This window comes from Sus scrofa, chromosome 9 (genome assembly GCF_054392235.1).
Source record: "Sus scrofa isolate SSC_HxYL_T2T_F1_AM1 chromosome 9, Sscrofa_HxYL_maternal_Yorkshire_Landrace_v2.0, whole genome shotgun sequence".
NCBI lineage: Eukaryota > Metazoa > Chordata > Mammalia > Artiodactyla > Suidae > Sus > Sus scrofa.
In genome coordinates this window covers 107862141-107882357 of record NC_139391.1, presented here as the reverse complement: position 1 = coordinate 107882357, position 20217 = coordinate 107862141, and the positions used below count along the sequence as shown (strand labels likewise).

The window sequence follows — 20217 nt, the reverse complement described above, 5'->3', positions numbered from 1 at the left end:
ACCTACACTACAGCTCATGGCAATGCTGGATCCTTAACCCACTGAGCGAGGACAAGGATCAAACCTGCAACCTCATGGTTCCTAGTTGGATTCCTTTCTGCTGTGCCATGATAGGAACTCTCAGAATCTCCTTATTTGAGACTGAATTTTTACTCTTGTCCTTCAAAGCTGTCATCTTCTCTCTCATCATTTTTATCTCTTTCCTCGGCATGCCACATTCTCTACATCAGTAGTTCTCAAAGTTGTTTCAAGGACACCAATGTTCCGAAAAATGTTTAATAACTGGCTGAGATGGGCAGGGAATGGTATGTTCTGATGTGCAGGAGTTACTGATTTCTGTGATATAAATAATTCTGTCATGGCCAATTTTAAATTACCGACATGATGTCACTGGATGTGGAGTTGGGAAGAGAAGCTAACAGTTGGTTTTCATGGACTGGTGCAAGCTAGCTCCAGCAGCACCACTGTGGAGACTCCCTAACCCTTTTAGGAATCCTTAGAGGTTCTCAGCCCTGCAATATAGAACATCACTCAGTACTTTTCTTTGGATATTCCATATTAAGACATATATGTGTATGAATGAATATATGTACATTTATGAATATGTGTGTTTATGATACATAGAGACAATATATGTTCATTTGTGTGTGTATGTATATATGTATGCATCTATAGATAGAGAGATGAAGGGGTGGAGAGGGAAAAGGAAGAAACACATATATTATAAAATCCATAAATTCATGTGTGAAAATCTGAACTTTCAAAGTAGATGATTTGGGAGTAGCATATATCACATTACAAATTATTTTTTTAACTTACAACATTTTTTTCCAACCAAACTTTGAGATTGACTTTTCTTCTAGGAAATCCAAAATAATACTACAGCTGTGCATAACTGTTTAAGGACATTTATTTTGCAAATGAAACTATACCTTTAGTGGGCAACAGAAGGTATAGGACCTAAAACAAGAATTTTATTTTGATTTTAACTTCTAGTTCTTGCTATTGAGACATTGAGGGTAAATGCTACTTAATACTGATGTTTTTGGTTATATAAAAATGCACACTGACTTTCTCACCTATGATAAAAATACATTTCATAACAATTCTGTTTTTGCTATGCTTTCTATTGTTTTAGACATGCTTGGGTATGCAAAAGCATTTTTTCAGACTATAAATAACCAGAGACATGTTGTTTGTTGCTGTTCTCATTCTCTCTCTGGTGCCTTAATATTTGTTTTCAAAGAAAAACATAATTTGTTTGGCTTTCTTGGAAACATTGGTTTGCTAGTTTTTGAGTTGAATATTTTTCATCACTTCTTTGGGGCTTGCTCAACTTTCTAAAGTTGAAAATGTGGGCTGCCCACAGCTCATGCCCATTCCATGATTTTCTTTCTTTTCTTTTCTTTCCTTTTCTTTTCTTTCTTTCTTTCTTTCTTTCTTTCTTTCTTTCTTTCTTTCTTTCTTTCTTTCTTTCTTTCTTTCCTTCCTTCCTTCCTTCCTTCCTTCCTTCCTTCCTTCCTTCCTTCCTTCCTTCCTCTCTTTCTCTCTCTCTCTTTCTTTCTTGCTTGTTTGCTTCTATTTCCTGAATTAGGTCCTTTCCCATTTTTTTCCCATTGTCACCATCCATGCTTCTCTTTTCTCTACAGCAGGAATGCCTTTCTTCTTCTCTCTGCTAATCCACAGACTTTACACCTCAAGTCACACTATCTACCAGAACTCCATAGTGATTTCTCCTTTTCCTGAGTTCTCTTAGCAACACTTGTTCCCTTAGTCACCATGTATTGATTAACTGCTATTTGCAAGACATTCTGGGCACATTGTGGTGAGTAAAGCTATTATGAACTTTGCTGCTTAATGGAGCCTTATCTGCTGTAGTAGCATGGTGGCCCATTATTTTATATAGAGCTGAATTAATCATTCAATTGGCTTATAACCTTTTTATTAGCAGTCACTCTCATGTCATATAATCTCATCAGAGTGGGATAGACAGAGTAAGCTGGTGCCTTGATTGGGTCTACCCTGTAAATAGGAGGTCAAGTCATTGCATTTGATTTTTCTGTAGGAGTTCTGTTAAACAAAACTGCCTCTGTGAGGCTAAAGGGCTCAACACTCAACTCAAAAAATCCACATGTACATGCTCTTTTTTACAGACTGGGACTTAACTTGGTGATTTTTCAGAGATTTTTTTTTTTGAGAAATTTTCATTTAAATACATAGTCTACATTCCTTCTAGTAATAACTACCTCAGGTATTGAAGATCTAATACAAAGGGCCTCGATTATTTAATGAAAATAAAGCCCAAAGAAAGGAGAAAAAAATCTCTGTAGTTCCTATAAGAGTTGTGATTTCTTTTTTTCTTTCTTTCTTTCTTTTGTCTTTTCTAGAGCCATGCCCATGGTATATGGAGGTTCCCAGGCTAGGGGTCTAAACTGAGCCGTAGCCGCTGGCCTACGCCAGAGGCACAGCAACATGGAATCCAAACCGCGTCTGCGACCTACACCACAGCTCATGGCAACGCCGGATCGTTAACCCACTGAGCAAGGCCAGGGATCAAACTTGCAACCTCATGGTTCCTAGGTGGATTCATTAACCACTGAGCCATGATGGGAACTGTTTGTTTGTTTTTTTTTTTTTTGGTAAGAGTTGTGATTTCTTAAAGTTTCTACTAACAGTAGGAAGAGAAAAATCAATCAATTCCCCTCCCCCAACATAAGAAGTGCTTAGTTACCAAGTAATTAGGAAAAGACAAACAAACATAGGCTGAAACACCACCTCACAGTGGAATGAGAATTATCAACTAGTCTCTGGATCTGAAAAATGATGAACCAGATCTTACTCATGTTCAGGATTAAAAGTAGCAATATTGCATAAAATTTGCCAAGTCCAATTTCACTGTCAACAGATACGCTTTCCATCCCTAGAAGCTCTAAGTCTGTGGCACTGTAAATCCCTAGAAAGGCCTGCAGGCCTACTCAAGATTTGTGCTTTGCTTTCAAATTGATGGTTCCCATGAGATTCCATGTTGAAGAGAGACATCAAGAGACCTTTAATCTAGGAGTCATTTAGTTTAATTAACAACCTCTTTTTCTTTTTTTTTTAACCAAATTCAAGGTTCTTGACTTGGGATCAATGGATCCTCCAAGGAGACCAGGATTGGAAATCAGGGCATTCATGATTCTTGATGGGAGAAAAAAAATCTCTAGTTTTACTAAGCTGTAACTGAAATGTAGGTTAAAAAAAATCAGAGTAGTATTAGCAGCCCCTGAGACTCTTTCACTCAAAAAAAATCACAAATATTTTCTCATCACAAATATTTTCTTATAGTTGTTACAGATATTTCAAAATATCATTGATACTCATCACTGCTTCAAAGTCATGGTAGTTAGGGAATTCCCATAGTGGTTCAGTGGTTAATGAATCCAACTAGGAACCATGGGGTGGCAAGTTTGATCCCTGGCCTTGCTCAGTGGGTTAAGGATCTGGCATTGCCGTGAGCCGTGGTGTAGGTTGCAGACGCGGCTCGGATCCTGCGTTGCTGTGGCTCTGGCGTAGGCCGATGGCTACAGCTCCGATTCGACCCCTAGCCTGGGAACCTCCATATGCCGTGGGTACGGCTCTAGAAAAGGCAAAAAAAAAAAAAAAAAAAAAGGACAAAAACAACAACAACAAAAACAAAATCATGGTAGTTATTAGATCTGCCACTAGATTTTATGTTAATAAAGAAGCATGTTAATAAAGAAACATGTATATTATTGTTCCACTCATTTGTTTTTTTTAAATATTTTGATAATATCTTTCAATATAATTGGTTGCCTTTGTAACTGTAAGTATTTTATTTTATACATTAAAAATATTATGCTGACAAAGGGTCCATCGATCCTTAGGTATCTGTGACACAAAAACAGTTAAAAACGCTTTGCCCAGTTCTCAGTTTTGGTATTTGTTAACTGATTACCTGCACTTAGAGAAACTGAACAATAGGCTTGGACCAGATTTGAACAGATCTGAATATGCATGGTTTTGTAAGTAATAGTTTCATTATTATAGCTGAACAAAGACTGATTGATATATGGAGCTTAAAATAGGTTAGGAAGAACAGACTGCAAATGAGTGGGCAACACATGGGAGGAAGAGAAACTACATCGGAGATTGTCAGCCTCATTGGAGTTGGCAGATTACAAGTGGCATTACCACCGTGACAAAAATGAGGGTACAGTTGCATGTGATGTGCCCCTGTTGCATGCACCATTAACGTCAGGTGAGTACTCATTCCACTAAATGGAAAGAAGATAGTACAAACATTGTAGGAAAATTCAAATGTAATTATTATTGGAGGCAATAGCAGCAGTAACAACATATATATATTTAAAGGTTCCACCATATCCATGCTGATTTGAATCACCAAAAATCACCCTCAGTGTAATACTACTACATCTATGTTCTCATGTAATTGTCACATCTCTAAGAGGAAAGAGCAGATAGGATAGCATCCATGTTACAGATAAGAAAACTGAGGTTCAGGAAAGCTGGAGGTCCCCCAGTTAGTCAGGGTTAAAAAAAAAAAAAGATAATGTTATAATTTCCACTTCACAGAGGTGGACACAATCTTCAAGCATTTGGGGAAGTTGCAGTGTCAGGGCTAGGATTCAAATCCAATTTGGTCAGATTCCAAAATCTTGTGTATTCTCCATTATGTCATGCTGCCTGCCTCACTATTCCTTTCTCCAAATTAGAGAGCTAACGTGTTGTTAGAAATGACAACCCTCCAAAATTGTACTTGACTCAGTTGAATCACAAGGGTATACTTCAGGGAGAGGAAGATAAAGCATTTCCAAAATGTTGGCAATGCCCTTAGTTAACGCAAGGGCTCCAGAGAAGGACTTGTCTTTGGGATGTTCGTGCTGCTTTCTCCTTTAGAGCCCTGCTCACCCAACCACTGGGGAATCCAGAAGCTCATGGACACAGCCATTACCAGAGGGAAATGTGTATTCTGTGTCAAGTAATTCACTATGGAATGGGAATCATAGCATATAGATATATTTTTTTTTTCAAATTCTGGGAAATAAATCTGACTAATGGTGAAAGCTTGTATATCTAATTTCCCTTTTATGTGAAGGTAAACTTTATTAGTCATTCGTGGGCTTTTGAGGGACAGAGAGGCATTTTCTTCCTACTCTTTGTTCTTTTTGCTTTCTTGTTTGCTTTTAAACTGTTGCAGATCACAGACCAAGGGCATGTTGTTAATTCCATTATAAGAGCAGGCAGTAGTGGGAGTTCTTGCACTTTCAAAAAATGCCAAGTTTAGGAGGGTTTGGAAAATTGTCCGCAGAGTGTCTTCAAACTATGAGCCCTTGCACAGTAGTACAGACTCATCCTAAAGACCCTCCTTTTTTCTGGCAGCTCTCATTTCGATCATGGTGGTAATGCCCTATTTAATCTGTTTCAACTCCAGTGAGACTGATAGCCTCTGATGTAGTTTTTATTCTTCTCATATGTTGCTTACTCATTTGGAGACTGTTATTCTTAACCCGTTTTTAAGCTCTGTATAACCATCAGTCTTTCTTTAACTATAATAATGAAACTGTTACCTACAAAATCATGCACATTCAAATCTATTTTTCAAAGCCATTTGCTTTTTAAGTCCACTTTAAGAGCCTATTATGTTCGATTTTACCTGCTTTCTGCCCCAAATCCTAGCTCTCAAGTAGCAGTTAATCACCGTTGAAATGTTTACAAAGGGTTTGTCCTCCTAGACATTTTGCACATTATTTTGGTGTTCCAAAGGTAAAACTTAAATGCAACAATAACACAAACTCTGAAACTGGTTTCAAACACAAACTAACTTCCAAACAATATGAATGCATAAAGCTCCTCCACCCCCAAAGCTTTATCCCCATTAGCTTTCTGAAAAATCGAGACAAATATTTAATTATTTTCATCTGAAATGTGATTATGCCCGATCTGATATACAGCTGTAATCTCCTTTAATTAACGGGAAGAGAATTCAAGTTCAACTCCTGAATATCTGCAAGGAGAAAAGATTAATTTACTGTTTTACTTCCCTTTGTCATAGTGGCTTAAGAAAGATGTGAAAAAACAACTCAAGTATAATCACTTTCCTTCTCTCTCCCTGACTTTTCAGGTACTTCCATAATTTACAGAATCTTAGTTTGGCTTATTGTAGAAAGTTCACAGACAAAGGCTTACAGTACCTGAATTTGGGGAACGGATGCCACAAGCTCATCTATCTGGACCTTTCCGGCTGCACCCAGGTTTGTCTTTCAGCCTTCTCTTTGCTGCGGCAGGCGAAGAAGTCCTCCAGAGAACGGGCTACATCCAGCCCTCATGTTATACTAACTCTGTGCACGGACTGCAGCACACTTTTCAGAGGTTTTAAATTACATGGCCACAGCTGCTTAAATTTTCCCCAGGATCGCTACTATAGGCTCTTGGCTTCCTTCCACTGGAGTGTCACATCCACTCACAGGCAGAGTTCATTGGATGAGGAAGCAGACCACTTCTGTGTAGATACTCTGAGCCCAATGATAATACCAGAGTCCAAGTCTTGAAAACTTTAGAGTTGCAACCAAGACACAGACAAAGGAAAATCTTTCGGTTGGGGCTGGGGGGAGAATGTGCAAAGGACTTCCTGCAAAGTCCATTTGCTCCCCTATGGGCTTTCAGAGATTAAAGAGGATTGGATAAAATGCTCAATGTAAGAAAGGAAATACAGCAAAGATTATAATTTTAAAAAATCACTTTATAGCCTTGGGCTAAAGAACATGAAGACTGGAGGTCTGCATGGGGAGATACTTAGGTTTGAGGGAACTGGACTAAGAAAAATTGGGCAGAAAATAGGGCAGAGTTGTAGATAGTAGAGCATGACACTTTGGAAGCAGTTACTGCCTCCTTGATAGTTTCTTCTGCTTTATTTTGCTAGGTTTAAATCATGATTCTTTTTTAGAAATGTTTTTTACATTTTTTAAATTATAGTTTATTTAAAATGGTGAGCCAATTTCTGCTGAAAAGCAAAATGTATAATCTTCCATTATGGTCTATCCCAAGAGATTGGATATAGTTCCCTGTGCTATACAGTAGGACTTCATTGCTTGTCCATTCTAAATGTGCTTCTTTTAACTTCTTTTTTTCCACCTTTCTGTATGTTATTGACATTATTACCAGAGAATGTTCATCATCCTATGAGAATACTATAATAATACAGATGAGAACTGTTACTATATGCCAGGCACCATGTTGAGATCAGACTACTGCTCATACAAATGCTGTGCAGTACATATTTACTCTGCCCATTTAGACATGAAATGACCAAGGTTCCCAGGGTTGCACGGCTGGTGAAAGCACATGGTGCTAGTGCAGTTATAAGCAGGTAAATCCCCCGGAAGGAATACAGGGACAGCACGGATTTCTCCTCCAAGTTTTTGAGTGGACAGAATTCTTATTTAGCTACCACCACTGCATACTATGGTTTCCTGGTGCACAAGGCAGTAGGAGGGATGTAGGGGCAAGGAGTTGGGGGCTCTAAGCTAGAGCTGAAATGTCTAGAATTTGCCTTTGCTCAACATCCATCTACTGATGTAAAGCATGCTAAGCATCAACATCCACCATCACTCTCTGACCAAGATGACCTTAATGTTCCCTCCAACTTTAGATAATTCTTCCTGATCCTGGGCCCCTGATGTCCCTTTTCTTAGAGCATTTGTTTTGGAAAACTTGTGGCTGTACATTCTTTCTCTGCTCCCTTTGAGATGTAAACCTCTTAAAAAGCTTCTTGCCAGTTTTGCAACCCAGGAATATTCCTCAAGGACTTGGGAGCCAGTCTTGGATATGGATGTCAATTAGCAAACACAGACGGCCTAATCACAGAGGGAAAAGTATTTGCAAGTTCAAAAATAACTTAATGTGAAAAACAAAACCAAACAAAAAACCCCAAAATAACTCAGTGTGCTTGATACATATCATTGATCAATTTCCACCCCACCCCCTAAAGTTATGCCCTTCAATACTTTTACATTGGCTCACTCCTATGTCTCAAACCTCTCCCCACAGTGTGACTTACCCTCTTGTTTTTTCAGTTTCCTCCAGGTAATTATTATTATTGTAGCAACAATATACAACACATGCACAGACACACAAACACAAAGACACATGTCTGAAGGATAAATATATTCAGATATGGTAAAGTCAAAATTAGAGCTTTCAGGTTGTGACCCTCTGGCCAGATATATGCCCAAAACATACAGACATAGACTATCTTTACATTTTGAGCCACCATTTGAAATTTTGGAGTTTTCAAATAAAAATCTAGACTTCATGCTTCTCTTTAAAAAACAGAAGAACTAGCAAAGTTGGGCCTGCATTCTCTTGTGGCAACAATGGGCTGAAGCTGAGTCAGCCTCACCGCCTCTGCAATGCGAGCAGATAGAGAAATGTATAAAGGCTCGGGAGCGGCTGGAGCTCTGTGATCAGCGGGTATCCTCCAGGTCACAGACGGAGGAGGATTGCACAGAGGAGCTCTTTGACTTCTTGCATGCAAGAGACCACTGCGTGGCCCACAAACTCTTTAACAGCTTGAAATAAATGTGCAGATTCCTTCACCCCAGCCTTCAGCACTTGGGCATCAGGATGTTTCCTTATGGTTTTAGACATGCCAATTTGTTTCTTATTTGTGTAACTAAGTTCTTGCGGACCTCAAGGATTTTGGCATAGGCAAGTAGCATCTATGTAATTATCAGTGATTGCATCTTAATAAAGTCCAGTGATCAGAAAAAAAAAAAAAAAAGAATCTGGCATTGCCACAACTGTGGTATAGGTTGCAGCTGCAGCTTGAATTCAGTCCCTGGCCCATGAACTTCCATATGCCACAGGCACAGCCGAAAAAGGAAACAAACACAACTAAAAAATTGGCAGAAGAACTGAATAGACTTTTTTCCAAAGAGGAAATGCATATAACCAATAGGCACATGAAAATATGCTCAACATGGCTAATTATCAGGGGAATGCAAATCAAAATCACAATGAGATATCATTTCACACCTGACAGGATGGCTGTCATCAAAAAGAGCACAAATAACAAATGTCGGTGAGGATGTGGAGAAAAGGCAACCCTTGTACACCATTAGTGGGAATATAAATTGGTGCAGCCACTGTGGAAAATAGTATGGAGGCTTCTCGAAAAACTAAAAATAGAACCACATGACCCAGAAATTTTATTCATGCATATATATCTGAAAAACCCCACTAATTCAAAAAGATACATGTACTCCAATGTTCAGAGCAACACTATTTTCAATTGCCAAGATATGGAAGCAACCTAAGTGTCCATCAACAGATGGATGGATAAAAAAGATGTGGTATACACACACACACACACACACACACACACACACGCATGCACACAAACAATGGAATGCTATTCAGCTGTAAAAAGAATGAAGATTTGCCATATGAGGCAACATGGATGGACTTGGAGGGCATTATGCTAAGTGAAATAGGTCAGACAGGGAAAGACAAACATGTATGATATCACTTATATGTGGAATCTAAAACATACCATAAGGAGTCCTGTTGTGGCTGAGCAGTAACAAACCTGACTGGTATCCATGAGGATGTGCGTTCAATCCCTGGACCCACTCAGTAGATTAACAATCCAGCTTTGCTGTGACCTGTAGTGTAGGTTGCATATGTGGTTTGGATCTGGTGTTGCTGTGTCTGTGGTGTAGGCTGGCAGCTGTAGCTCTGATTCGACCCCTGGCCCTTCGAATCAGGAATTTCCATATGCCATGGGTGCAGCCCTAAAAAGACAAAACGTAAAATAAAATAAAATAAAAATATTATAAACTAGTGAATATGACAAAAAAGAAAGAGACTCATGGATACAGAGAACAGACTAGTGGTTACCAGCGGGGAGAGGGAAGAGGGGAGGGGTAATATAGAGGTAGGGGATTAAGAGGTACAAACTGTTAGATATAAAATAAGCTATAAAGGTATATTGTACAACACAGGGAATATAGAAAGTATATAGCAAGTATTTTTAAAATAACTATAAATGGAGTATAACCTTTAATAATTGTGAATCACTATATTGTATGCCTGTATCTTATATAATATCGTACATCAACTCTACTTCAATGAAAATTTTTTAAAAAAGAAATGGGCTCATTGTGAATGACAGATATCTTGGCGGCGGCTGCTGCAGCTAAATCTGGGCTGATGTGCAGGTCTTTTGCTCAGGAAAATGGAAAAAAATTGTCTGCAGTGGGAAAGAATGAAACCATCACAAAGAGGCTGTCCTCTGAGAGGGAGAGATGATGTTTTTCAGGAGAGATGGTATATTTTTGTTTAGCTAGAGATACAGTTAATTCCCTTTATACCTATGCTAGTTTATAATGAGTTTCTGTCACTGCAATTCAAGGATGCTGACTTGGTACAGCTGGTGAGTAATAGCTTTTAGCTGGAGTAACAAGGAATACTTTTGGTTGGGCTTGATGGAAGTCCTCACTCGAGAAAAAACAGCTAAGATCCAAGAGAGAAAGATGTGACGGTTTCTCACAGCTCTTCACATGCTTGTAGTCTACCATGTACCAGAGTTTGTGACTTTGAGCATGCCTGTGACTGACCACAAAGCAATCCTTAACATCCAAGAAGCCAGTTAAATCTGCTTCCTGTTTTGCTGGCATTGGCAGTTGGGACCTACTGAGCAAAGGCATTCCGTGATGATTTTTTGGGGGATAAGTTTTGTCAAAGAATAATATACAAAAAAGCACATAGCTGGGTGTGAGGTATGTAGATGATTGGCTTTTGTTGGTATTGTTAGTTTCCTAAATTGACTATGTCTATTCTAATGATTATGATTTGGAAAACTCACGTGGATGTGATTTCTACAGGTAAGCTAATGCTGTGGCTCCAGATACTCCCTCTATTTACTCATACAGTTTATTTTCATGGCAACACTACTATTAAAGGGCACTACAGGAGAGATAGGAGAATAACATTCAAATCTAGAATGTATGTCTATGCTAATGAGTACTCATCCTTTCTCTGAAATTAGCAAGAAGTATTTAAGTCATCTCATATTCACTTCCATAGCAAGTGGGTTTCATTAAACTTCCCTCTTTTCTACTATTTTTTATCAAACCTCTAAAATCCATCATTGATGACTACTTTCACTAAGGAGAAAGGTTTAAAAATATTTTGTGTCTCTGCAGTATTTTGCAGGAGAGAAAAAGAATTCAAGGGAAGAAATGTGACCAGAGATTTCTAATTTGTTTCATACTAGCTTTATTTTATTTCTTTTTTTTTTTTACCCCTTTTTGAGCTCAGTACCAGGAACAGATTTACCATACTTCTCAATTCATGGCATATTTTCATCATCAGTCCACACAAGGGTGCCCTTTTGTTGTATTTATTCCCTTTTACCCACATTTTCCAAGCTCGTTCCCCTTTCCCTACACAAGCACACCCTCTAATTTGTTTTATGTGGTTCATATAAGAATATAGTCTTGGAGTTCCCGTCGTGGCGCAGTGGTTAACCAATCCAACTAGGAACCATGAGGTTGCAGGTTTGATCCCTGGCCGTGCTCTGTGGGTTAAGGATCTGGCATTGCCGGAGCTGTAGTGTAGGTCGCAGACATGGCTCGGATCCCGTGTTGCTGTGGCTTTGGCGTAGGCCGGAGGCTACAGCTCTGATTCGACCCCTAGCCTGGGAACCTCCATATGCCGCAGGAGTGGCTCAAGAAAGGCAAAAAGACAAAAAAAAAAAAAAAAAAAAAAAAGAATATAGTCTTAAACTTCTGATATGTGTATTCCAATGTTCCTAGCAGCACTATTTACAATAGCCAAGACATGGAAACAACCCTTGTGCTCATCCACAGATGACTGTATTAAGGAGATGTGGTATATACACAAAGGAATATTACTGAGCCACAGAAATGAAATATTGCCATTTGCAGCAACATGGGACCTAGAGAATATTATGCTTAGTGAAATAAGTCAGACAGAGAAAGACAAATCTATATGACATCATGTATGTGTGGAATCTAAAAAATAATACAAATGAATATATATATATATACAAAACAGAAACAGACCCACAGTCATAGAAAATAAACTTAATGGTTACCAAAGGGGAGAGGTAAGGGGGGAGGGATAAATTGGGAGTACAGGACTAACAGATACAAACTACTATACATAAAATAGATGAGAAACAGGGATTTACTGTATAGCACAGGGAATTATACCCAATATTTTGTAATAACCTATGATGAACTATAATCTGCAAGAAAATTAAATCATCATGCTATATACCTGAAATGAACATAACACTATAAATCAACTATAATTCAATTTTAAAACATGAGCAAAATGTGAAAGTCTTCCTCTAACCCAAAAAAAGAATATATGCATATATATATGCATATATTCTTCCATTTTTATACTGTGGTACTTTGTGTGTATCTTAATTCTCATAGATGATATTGTGATTTCACTGTTTTTCTTCTGATAATATTGCTAAAGTTGCCTCTCTAAGTCACTATTTCTCTCTAATCCACTTTCCCCCAACCCCTTAATCATAGAGAGCCCTGAGGTTTAGTTCTTGGTCTACTTCTCATCACATCCTTAATAATGTCACCTAGATCATGACTTTAAATATCACCCACAATAATGAGCACTTTTATATATGAAATATATATACATATAATCATTACATGTATATATGTATAATATACACACACATACAAATATATGCTCATAAATATACATGTATCTATATAGGAGTGTGTTTATACATGCACGTATATAGAGGAGTGTAGATGTATAAAGGAGTACATATATATGTAACGTGTATAGAAGTAATATATATGTATATACACACACATATATATATACTCAATACACATAGACACATATATGATAGATAATATAATTTGAGACCTCTCTCAAATTTTAGACTCTTGTACCTTTAAAAAAAAATCCCTGTTCTAAGAAATAATTCCTTGCTCCATTCTGGCTTTCCTCATCTCAGTTAAGGACAGCTCCATGTTCACAGTTGCTTAGACCAAAAATCTTGGAGTCATCTGCTACAGATTGAATTGCAACCCCCAGAAATTCATGTGTTGAATTCCTAACCCCTGGTGTCTTAGAATGTGACCTCATTTGGAAATAGGGTCATTGAAGATATAATTAGCTAAGATGAGATCATTAGGGTGGGCCCTAATCCAAAGTGATTGATATTCTTATAAAAAGGGGAAATTTGGACACAGAAATATGCATATGGGAGAGAACCATGTGAACATGAAGACAGCCATCTGCAAGCCAAGGAGAGAGGCCTGAACCATATCCTTCCATTAAATTGAAGGAACCAACCCTGCTGATACTGTTATCTTGGAGCATTAGCCTCCAGAACCCTTGGGTAACAAATTTCTGTTTTGTAAGGCACAGTGTTTGTAGTACTTCGTTACAGCAGACCTAGCAAACCAATACATAATCCTTGACTCTTCTCTTTCTCTCACACTCCGCATGTCCTCTGGCAAGAATTCCAGTTGACCATTACTTCAGCCTCTATCCAGGATCCGACCATCCCTCACCATTTCCACAGCTACCACCCACGTTCTAAGGCACCATCATCTGGATTATTGTGGTAGCTTCCTAATTGGTCTGTCTGCTTTCACTTCAACCCAGCAGCATCTAGAATGATCTTTTAAAAACCCAAATCAATGTCTTTCCTCTGCTCAAACACCTGGCAAGGCTTCCTATGCACTCAATAAAGCAAAAGCCTTGGAATGACCTTTGGGACCCATGTAATCTGACTCCTTCATTAATTACCATTCTGACATCACTTCCTACCGCTCTTCCTCTTATCAGTTCTGCTCCAGCCACATGACTTCCCTACAGTTCTTTTAACACACAAGCTATTGACTTAGTGTTTTTTTCATTGGCTGTTTTCCTTGCCTAGAACACTCTCTCTGCATCTGTCTGTATGGCTAACTTCCTTACCTCCCTTAAGTCTTTCTCACATATCCCCCTGATGAATGAACAAGTGGATAAAAAGGCACTAGCTAAAATGTTCCAAAGAGATCCACATCAGTTCCTGATCATATCAGAGCTCTCTAAAATATGATCTTGTTTTTTTTTTTTTTTAATCTCAAAAAAGAAAATGTGGGTAGGATAAAGAGTTTTAATGGAAAGGATAAATCTATCCTACTTGTAGATGAGCAAGTACCACTAGGAGGGCAGTGATTCCTGGTCATGCTTCCCCTTCACTCTCTGCTCTGTTTGACTGTACTGCCAAGGGTTCTCCTGCTGATGTTACAGATTCATGTATCGCCAACTGTGTTTAGCAGAGGTTATGGCATTATGTAGGAAGTTAGGCATGGAATGACCACAGCTATGCTGGGAAGGAAGGCTGGGCTGCAGCCAACCCTAGGTTGAAACCCAAATGCCCAGAAACCAGTAATTCTGAACATGGAGTGGGAGAAGGAGCCAGATGAAGAGTGGGGAGTTGGACCAAAGTATAGATTTATATGTTCAGATTTAAGATCTAAGTTAAACTGAGGGGTAAGAGAGATTACAACAGCAGTTTCTGCCTCTCTGCCTTCCTGTTTTTCATTTCCAGCCTCAGACTTTCACTAGGCTCATTTTCTGCCCTGTGCCTGAACACCTTCATACTGTCCCTTTCTCCCATTCACAGGTTAACTTTCATATATCCTTTGAGGCTCTGCTTAATTACAACCTTTTCTAGGAACCCCTTACTGACCCCTCACCCAAGCTGGGTTAAGATCCTTTCCTTGTATGTCTTATCACTAAGTGTTCTCTACATATTGGAGGATTTGCTTATTTGCTTACTTTCCTCCCCATTGTGAGCTTCCTGATGGCCAGGATGGTACCTTATTTTCTATATCTGTATCCTTAGTACATAATACAGTAGCTAACAAAGAGTAGGGCTTTGATCACTGTTTGATGAATAAATGAATGCACGCATGAATAAAACAGCAGCCAACTTCAGGGCATGGCTAGCCAGGTGCTTCAGGTGGAAGCGCAGGAGGCCTGTTAGGTATCTGAGAAGTTGGCAACTTGCTAGAACAAGGTCTGATTATCTTTTCTTGGTAAGAGTTAAGTCTAATATTTCTTGAGGTTTACAGGGAGGAAAGAGCCTAGGAAACTACAAAATAATAAAGTGAAAGTATTTTTTATTAATTACTTTTTAGTTACTACACACAAGTAAAAATGAAAACAGAAGGAAAATGAAATGAAATGGGACAGAATCCCAGAAATGTTCAAATGATTAGAATACTCAAGAAAATAATAATGGTTTATCAGTAGCTCTTGTACTAATAAATCTCTCTAGGACCCATGAATCTTAAAGGTAGGCTGTTGTAAACCCTAAACTGGAAGCTTCCAAGGTTGTTTCAGTTTGCTCTAGGCTACACAAATTCCAACCTCCCCTTTCAGAGAGGCAAAGATCATGGAAGATCTTACATATTCACCCCTGGGGTTTGTGGTGGTGGTGGGAGAAAGTCACAGAGGCACAAACAGGGAAGAATGTATTAGCCAAATGGAACAGAGGCTGCATAAGCAGAGCGTGCACTCACTCTTTCATGCAGCAAAAGGCAGTGGGTTCGTGAAAAGAGCCCCAAACTAAAGTCAGGACACCTAGGATCTGGTCCTTGCTATGCCACTAAGCACGCGTGCAACCCTGGACAGTTACTTGGTTTTTCTGCCTCAGTTCTCTTTTCTGTAGAATGGCTACATTGGGCTAGATGATCTCTAAGATCTTCTTCAGCTTTAGGATTTTGTGTTTCTATATGATGACTAATCAAGATAACTAAAGAAGGAGCAAGATTGAGGGAAAAGAATAATGACTTTTATTTTGAAAAAGCTGAATTTGAGGTTCCTGGGATACATATGGGTATCAATGACAAGAACTATTTGAAAATGGAAGTCTTGGAGCACTTGGAGCACTGCTGGGGGTGGAGGTACAGATTTAGGAGTTAATAAGAGTTCTGTGTCCAGCTAAACCAGTTGTGAATGGACAGATTATGTACCAAAATGAATTGGTAACAGCTAAATTCAAAATTATAACTCACTTGGATTTATTTGATTTCATTTTCCCTTATTCTGTATTTGAATGGATGGTAATAATAATTGCTACCATTTGTTGAGTATTGGCTATAAGCTTGGTGTTGAGTAAGTGTTTTGCATTTATTATCTCCTTTAGTATTTATAAATAACCATATGAGGTGGATATCATGATTTCCATTTTAGAGACGTGGAAACTGAACACGGGTATGTTGGTAAAGATCTAACAACTGGAGAGGAACAGGCAACGCTCTGAGTTACAGTGGTTGCTGACTTCCATGGTATAAATATTCTTCCCATGGCCCATTTCAAGCCACCAACAAGAGGTCACAAAACAGGAAGATCGGAAGAGATGTGCATTATCTAATACTGTCACCACAGAGACATAATAAGCATACATATTTTGAAGAGCATAAGTAACAGTAACATGTAGTAAAATAATTAAGAAGTCATAAGTTTGGGTGTTCACTGCCTTTGATTTATATGATTTCATCTTTTAACTGGCTATGTTTAACAACTGCCTTGCATAGTTCTTAAAATTTTAACAATCTGCCTTTGCAAGCTCATGTAAGCTGGCTTCACGTATCCCTGAAAATGATGCTAAGTCAGGCTGAGTAACTTGCCTAAGATCACAGAGAAAATGTCTAATTCTGAAGACCAGGCTCCCATCCACTAGACTATCATTGGTAAATCTATAAAGTGCTACATACTGTGTATGGTTAAAATTATTGTTTCATTTACTATTTGAAAAAAATGTTATGTGGTCTTAAGTGTCATCAATAACAGAGGGGTTCTATAAGAAAAGCCGTCATGAGTCAGAAAAATCACAGTGTAATTCCTGCTTTTCTGGGTCAGTTCTTGGGCCTCAGTTTCCCTCTTAATGAAAGGAATGCTTTATGTCCTTTCTGAACCACACGTCAATCTATGTTGGAAAGAAATAGAGGAATTTATTAAAATACTTTTATGTTTTTATAGATAGGACTCATGTAACTTTAAATGATTGTTACAGTGATCAGTTTGAAACTGATCATTTAGTTAAACAGATTAACTTTATGCTAGCCATACTGAAAATAAAAAATGAAGAGATGTAACAAACACCTATTGTCTAGCATCTATAGCTTAATGTAAGGTCTTTGTAGCCAAAGCGTATAAAGATATTTACTACATAAAGTAGTAAAAAATAAAACATCTGGCAACAATTTTCAGATCTTGAATCAGAGGACAAAATGATGAGTCTCAAGGGACCAAGATCATGTTTCCCCCTTCTGAAAAAAGATTTGAAAAAAAAATTAATGTTTTCTAAAAAAAAAAAAAGTGATAATTTTAGTTTCTTCTCTGTTCCCTATTGTAGGGAATGACCTACCCACAAAATTTCATGAACTGCTCATAAAACCCTACTTAGGCTGTTGGACCTGGGTGAAATCTGTAGTTAGAACTGTAGCTGTTAAGCCATCATCTAGCACAATATATCTAGACAAACTGAGTAGCTCTATGGATGACTGTGTTGTAAGAAGAAAGTATTAAGAATTGTGATTCTCCTGGTTAAAAAGGAGATAGAGCTCTGTTATAACACAGGGGACGCTTTGAGTAGTTTGGCCAGTGGATGAAGAAGAGAACAAAGTCGTGTACTCCAGATAAGAATGATGCAGTTTAGGAAGAGTCAGCCTGCTTCTGCAGATCTCTGCTCTGAGTCATTGTGCAGTGAGTACATGCAGAGCTGGCAGACATGCTTGCCTTCCTGGCATCTGCAGCCTTCACTCATCTTGTGCTCTAGTTCCTTACTCACATTGGAAAATGAAACTTTTTTTTCATGTTTGGCTGTTCAATGTTTTAAGATAAATATGGCAATCTTTAACAAATGACCATATTGACTGTCCCCTTCCCCCACTCCAGAACTACTAAATCTGATTTATACCCTACAAGCAACTTATTCAACAACTACTTGATCTATTAACAAACTGCTGTTGAATCATACTTTGCGCCAAGCACTGTATTGTACTGTAAAGGCCGTGATTGATGAGATGCTGTTCATGTCTCTTGGCAGGGATATTAGACATGTGCACAGGGAATTATTATACAAGAAAGAAAATGCAAAGTGAGGACTCTGGTCATTGATGCTCTTAAATGTAAGAGAAAGAGCAGTACTTGAAATGAACCCTGGGAGGAAGTGTATTAGTGAACATAGAGGAGGGGGTGGCAATGAAGAGATTATAGACTGGAGATTCATAGACATAGAGAACAGACTTGTGGTTGCCAAGGGGGAGAGGGAGGTTGGGAGAGGGACAGGGAGTTTGGGGTTAGTAGATGCAAACTATTATATTTAGAATAGATAAGCAATAACGTCTTGCTGTATAGCACAGGGAACTATATCCAATCTCTTGGGATAGAACATGATGGAAGATAATATGAGAAAAAAATATTTATGTATGACTGGATCACTATGCTATACAGCAGAAATTGATACAACATTGTAAAGCAACTATACTTTAATTAAAAAAAGGAAAGACAGTTCTCAAAATATTTTTTACAAAAAGAATATATAGACTGGAAAGTACAAGATCTTCCAAACAGGGAGACTGGCAGGGATAATAACTAAGCATCTTTTCCTGTCACCACAGAGGACACAATATTTGAAAGCCTGTCAAACCCTCTTAACACAGACCCTGGAAAGTGTTACTATTGAAACTTGGGGCACGTTTGAATGCAATAAAACAGAATGTTCCATAAAGTTTTGGGAGAAATATTTGTCTTTCTCTCCAACAATTTATTCTACTTGCTAAGCCAAGCTTCTCCGAGGTCACCGAGAGGTTGTGAAGGACATAACATATATGACTAAAGTCATCATATTACCCATTAGTCATTGGTTGCCGGGCTGGTTAGAGTGACAGAAACAGCTGGAAATGGTACAGGAACACAGCGTGGGCCATATCTACCTAAGATGGATATTTATAGCTGTCATGGAGGGTCTGGCCCTACGTATAATCTCTTTTCTATGTTGTTGAGTGAACTGATTCAGAGACAAAGTTGTAAAGAAGGAGTGGAAAGTGGAAGCTTGGTAAGATGTTCTCCTCACTGAGGTAACTTCCTCCCTTCCTTTGACCACCTTGGAGCATCAAGGAAGGGACCTGAGCTAGACCTTGATGCCCAGCACCTTGGTCTTCATTTCATAGGGCTGACAGACAACTCACTTGCTTCACAGAGAGCTCTGTACTGTTGTGCTGATGGGCTGAGACCCACCCAGAGACAGATGGAGAGAATTTATCTGTGATCACTAGAGATCCTCTTCCCCCATTAGCAGCAGTAGCTGTCTGCTGGGACTTGAGACTGGAACATCACTGGTGTGGCCAACTTTCCCAACTTCCTAACCAATGGGAGCTAAACCAGCAAAAAGCAGAGTGGCAAGGCTCCAGTTGGTGTCCAAGTTGAAGCCAAAATCACCTCAAATCTAAACGAAGAGAGATCAAATCCCAAGGACTGTAAGACCACTACACTGAAAAAGCACAGATAGCAGATGTGGAAAGACCTGGTATTTTTAACATGGGTAAAATATTTTGTTTTTTCTCTTAGAGAGGATTTTTAATTTCAGGCTGATATCACCATGATTTCAGTGAAGAAAAAGAACAACTAATAGTTGGTTGGCCTAAAAGATACTGGGAGGAATATTTGAGTCATAAAATATTAGCCAAGCATCTTTTTGGATATTCTAAAATAAACTGTGTAGAGAACTAGGCATTTCATGCCAGGACAAAACTAAAAAGGTTTTCTCAGCGGTCTCCCTGCCCCCTCTTTCTGGATACAATCTTATTGGTTGACAGCACCTAGTTTTTGGCTGCATTGCAAGGAACCACTCAGCTGTGGCTGATTATTGCTATCATTTTTTCCCCTTGTTCAGGAAATCTTGTCATGAACATGTTTCCAAGACAGCAAGAGAGAAAAAGTTTTTTGCTTGTTTTGGGGAAGCCATTATTGGAGACACTAGGGTTGGGGTAATAGACTAGAGCTGAGATAAAGGGGAGAAATTTAGAAGGGTTATAAAAAACCACGGTTTCCATCTCTGGAGTTGTAAGTCACAATAAGGAGACATGGTCTCTAACCTTGGCTCTGCCACCGACAGTGTGA

The 20217-nt window shown here is 38.6% G+C and overlaps 2 protein-coding genes across 4 annotated transcripts in view; one reads left to right on the top strand and one right to left on the bottom strand.

Annotated features, from left to right (window-relative positions):
* Positions 1–6363, bottom strand: part of LRRC17 (leucine rich repeat containing 17) — a 54649-nt gene extending 48286 nt beyond the window's left edge. For all 3 annotated transcript variants that reach the window (XR_014816059.1, XM_084977442.1, XM_013979815.3), the window contains exon 1: positions 6216–6363. The gene's annotated coding sequence lies outside the window, so the exon portion shown is untranslated. The remainder of the gene's footprint in view (positions 1–6215) is intronic.
* The window catches only part of FBXL13 (F-box and leucine rich repeat protein 13), a 204748-nt gene that overhangs the window by 110215 nt on the left and 74316 nt on the right, over positions 1–20217 (top strand). Inside the window, exon 12 of the mRNA XM_013979811.3 lies at positions 6146–6275. Coding sequence (XP_013835265.2) covers positions 6146–6275 — 130 coding nt within the window. The remainder of the gene's footprint in view (positions 1–6145; positions 6276–20217) is intronic.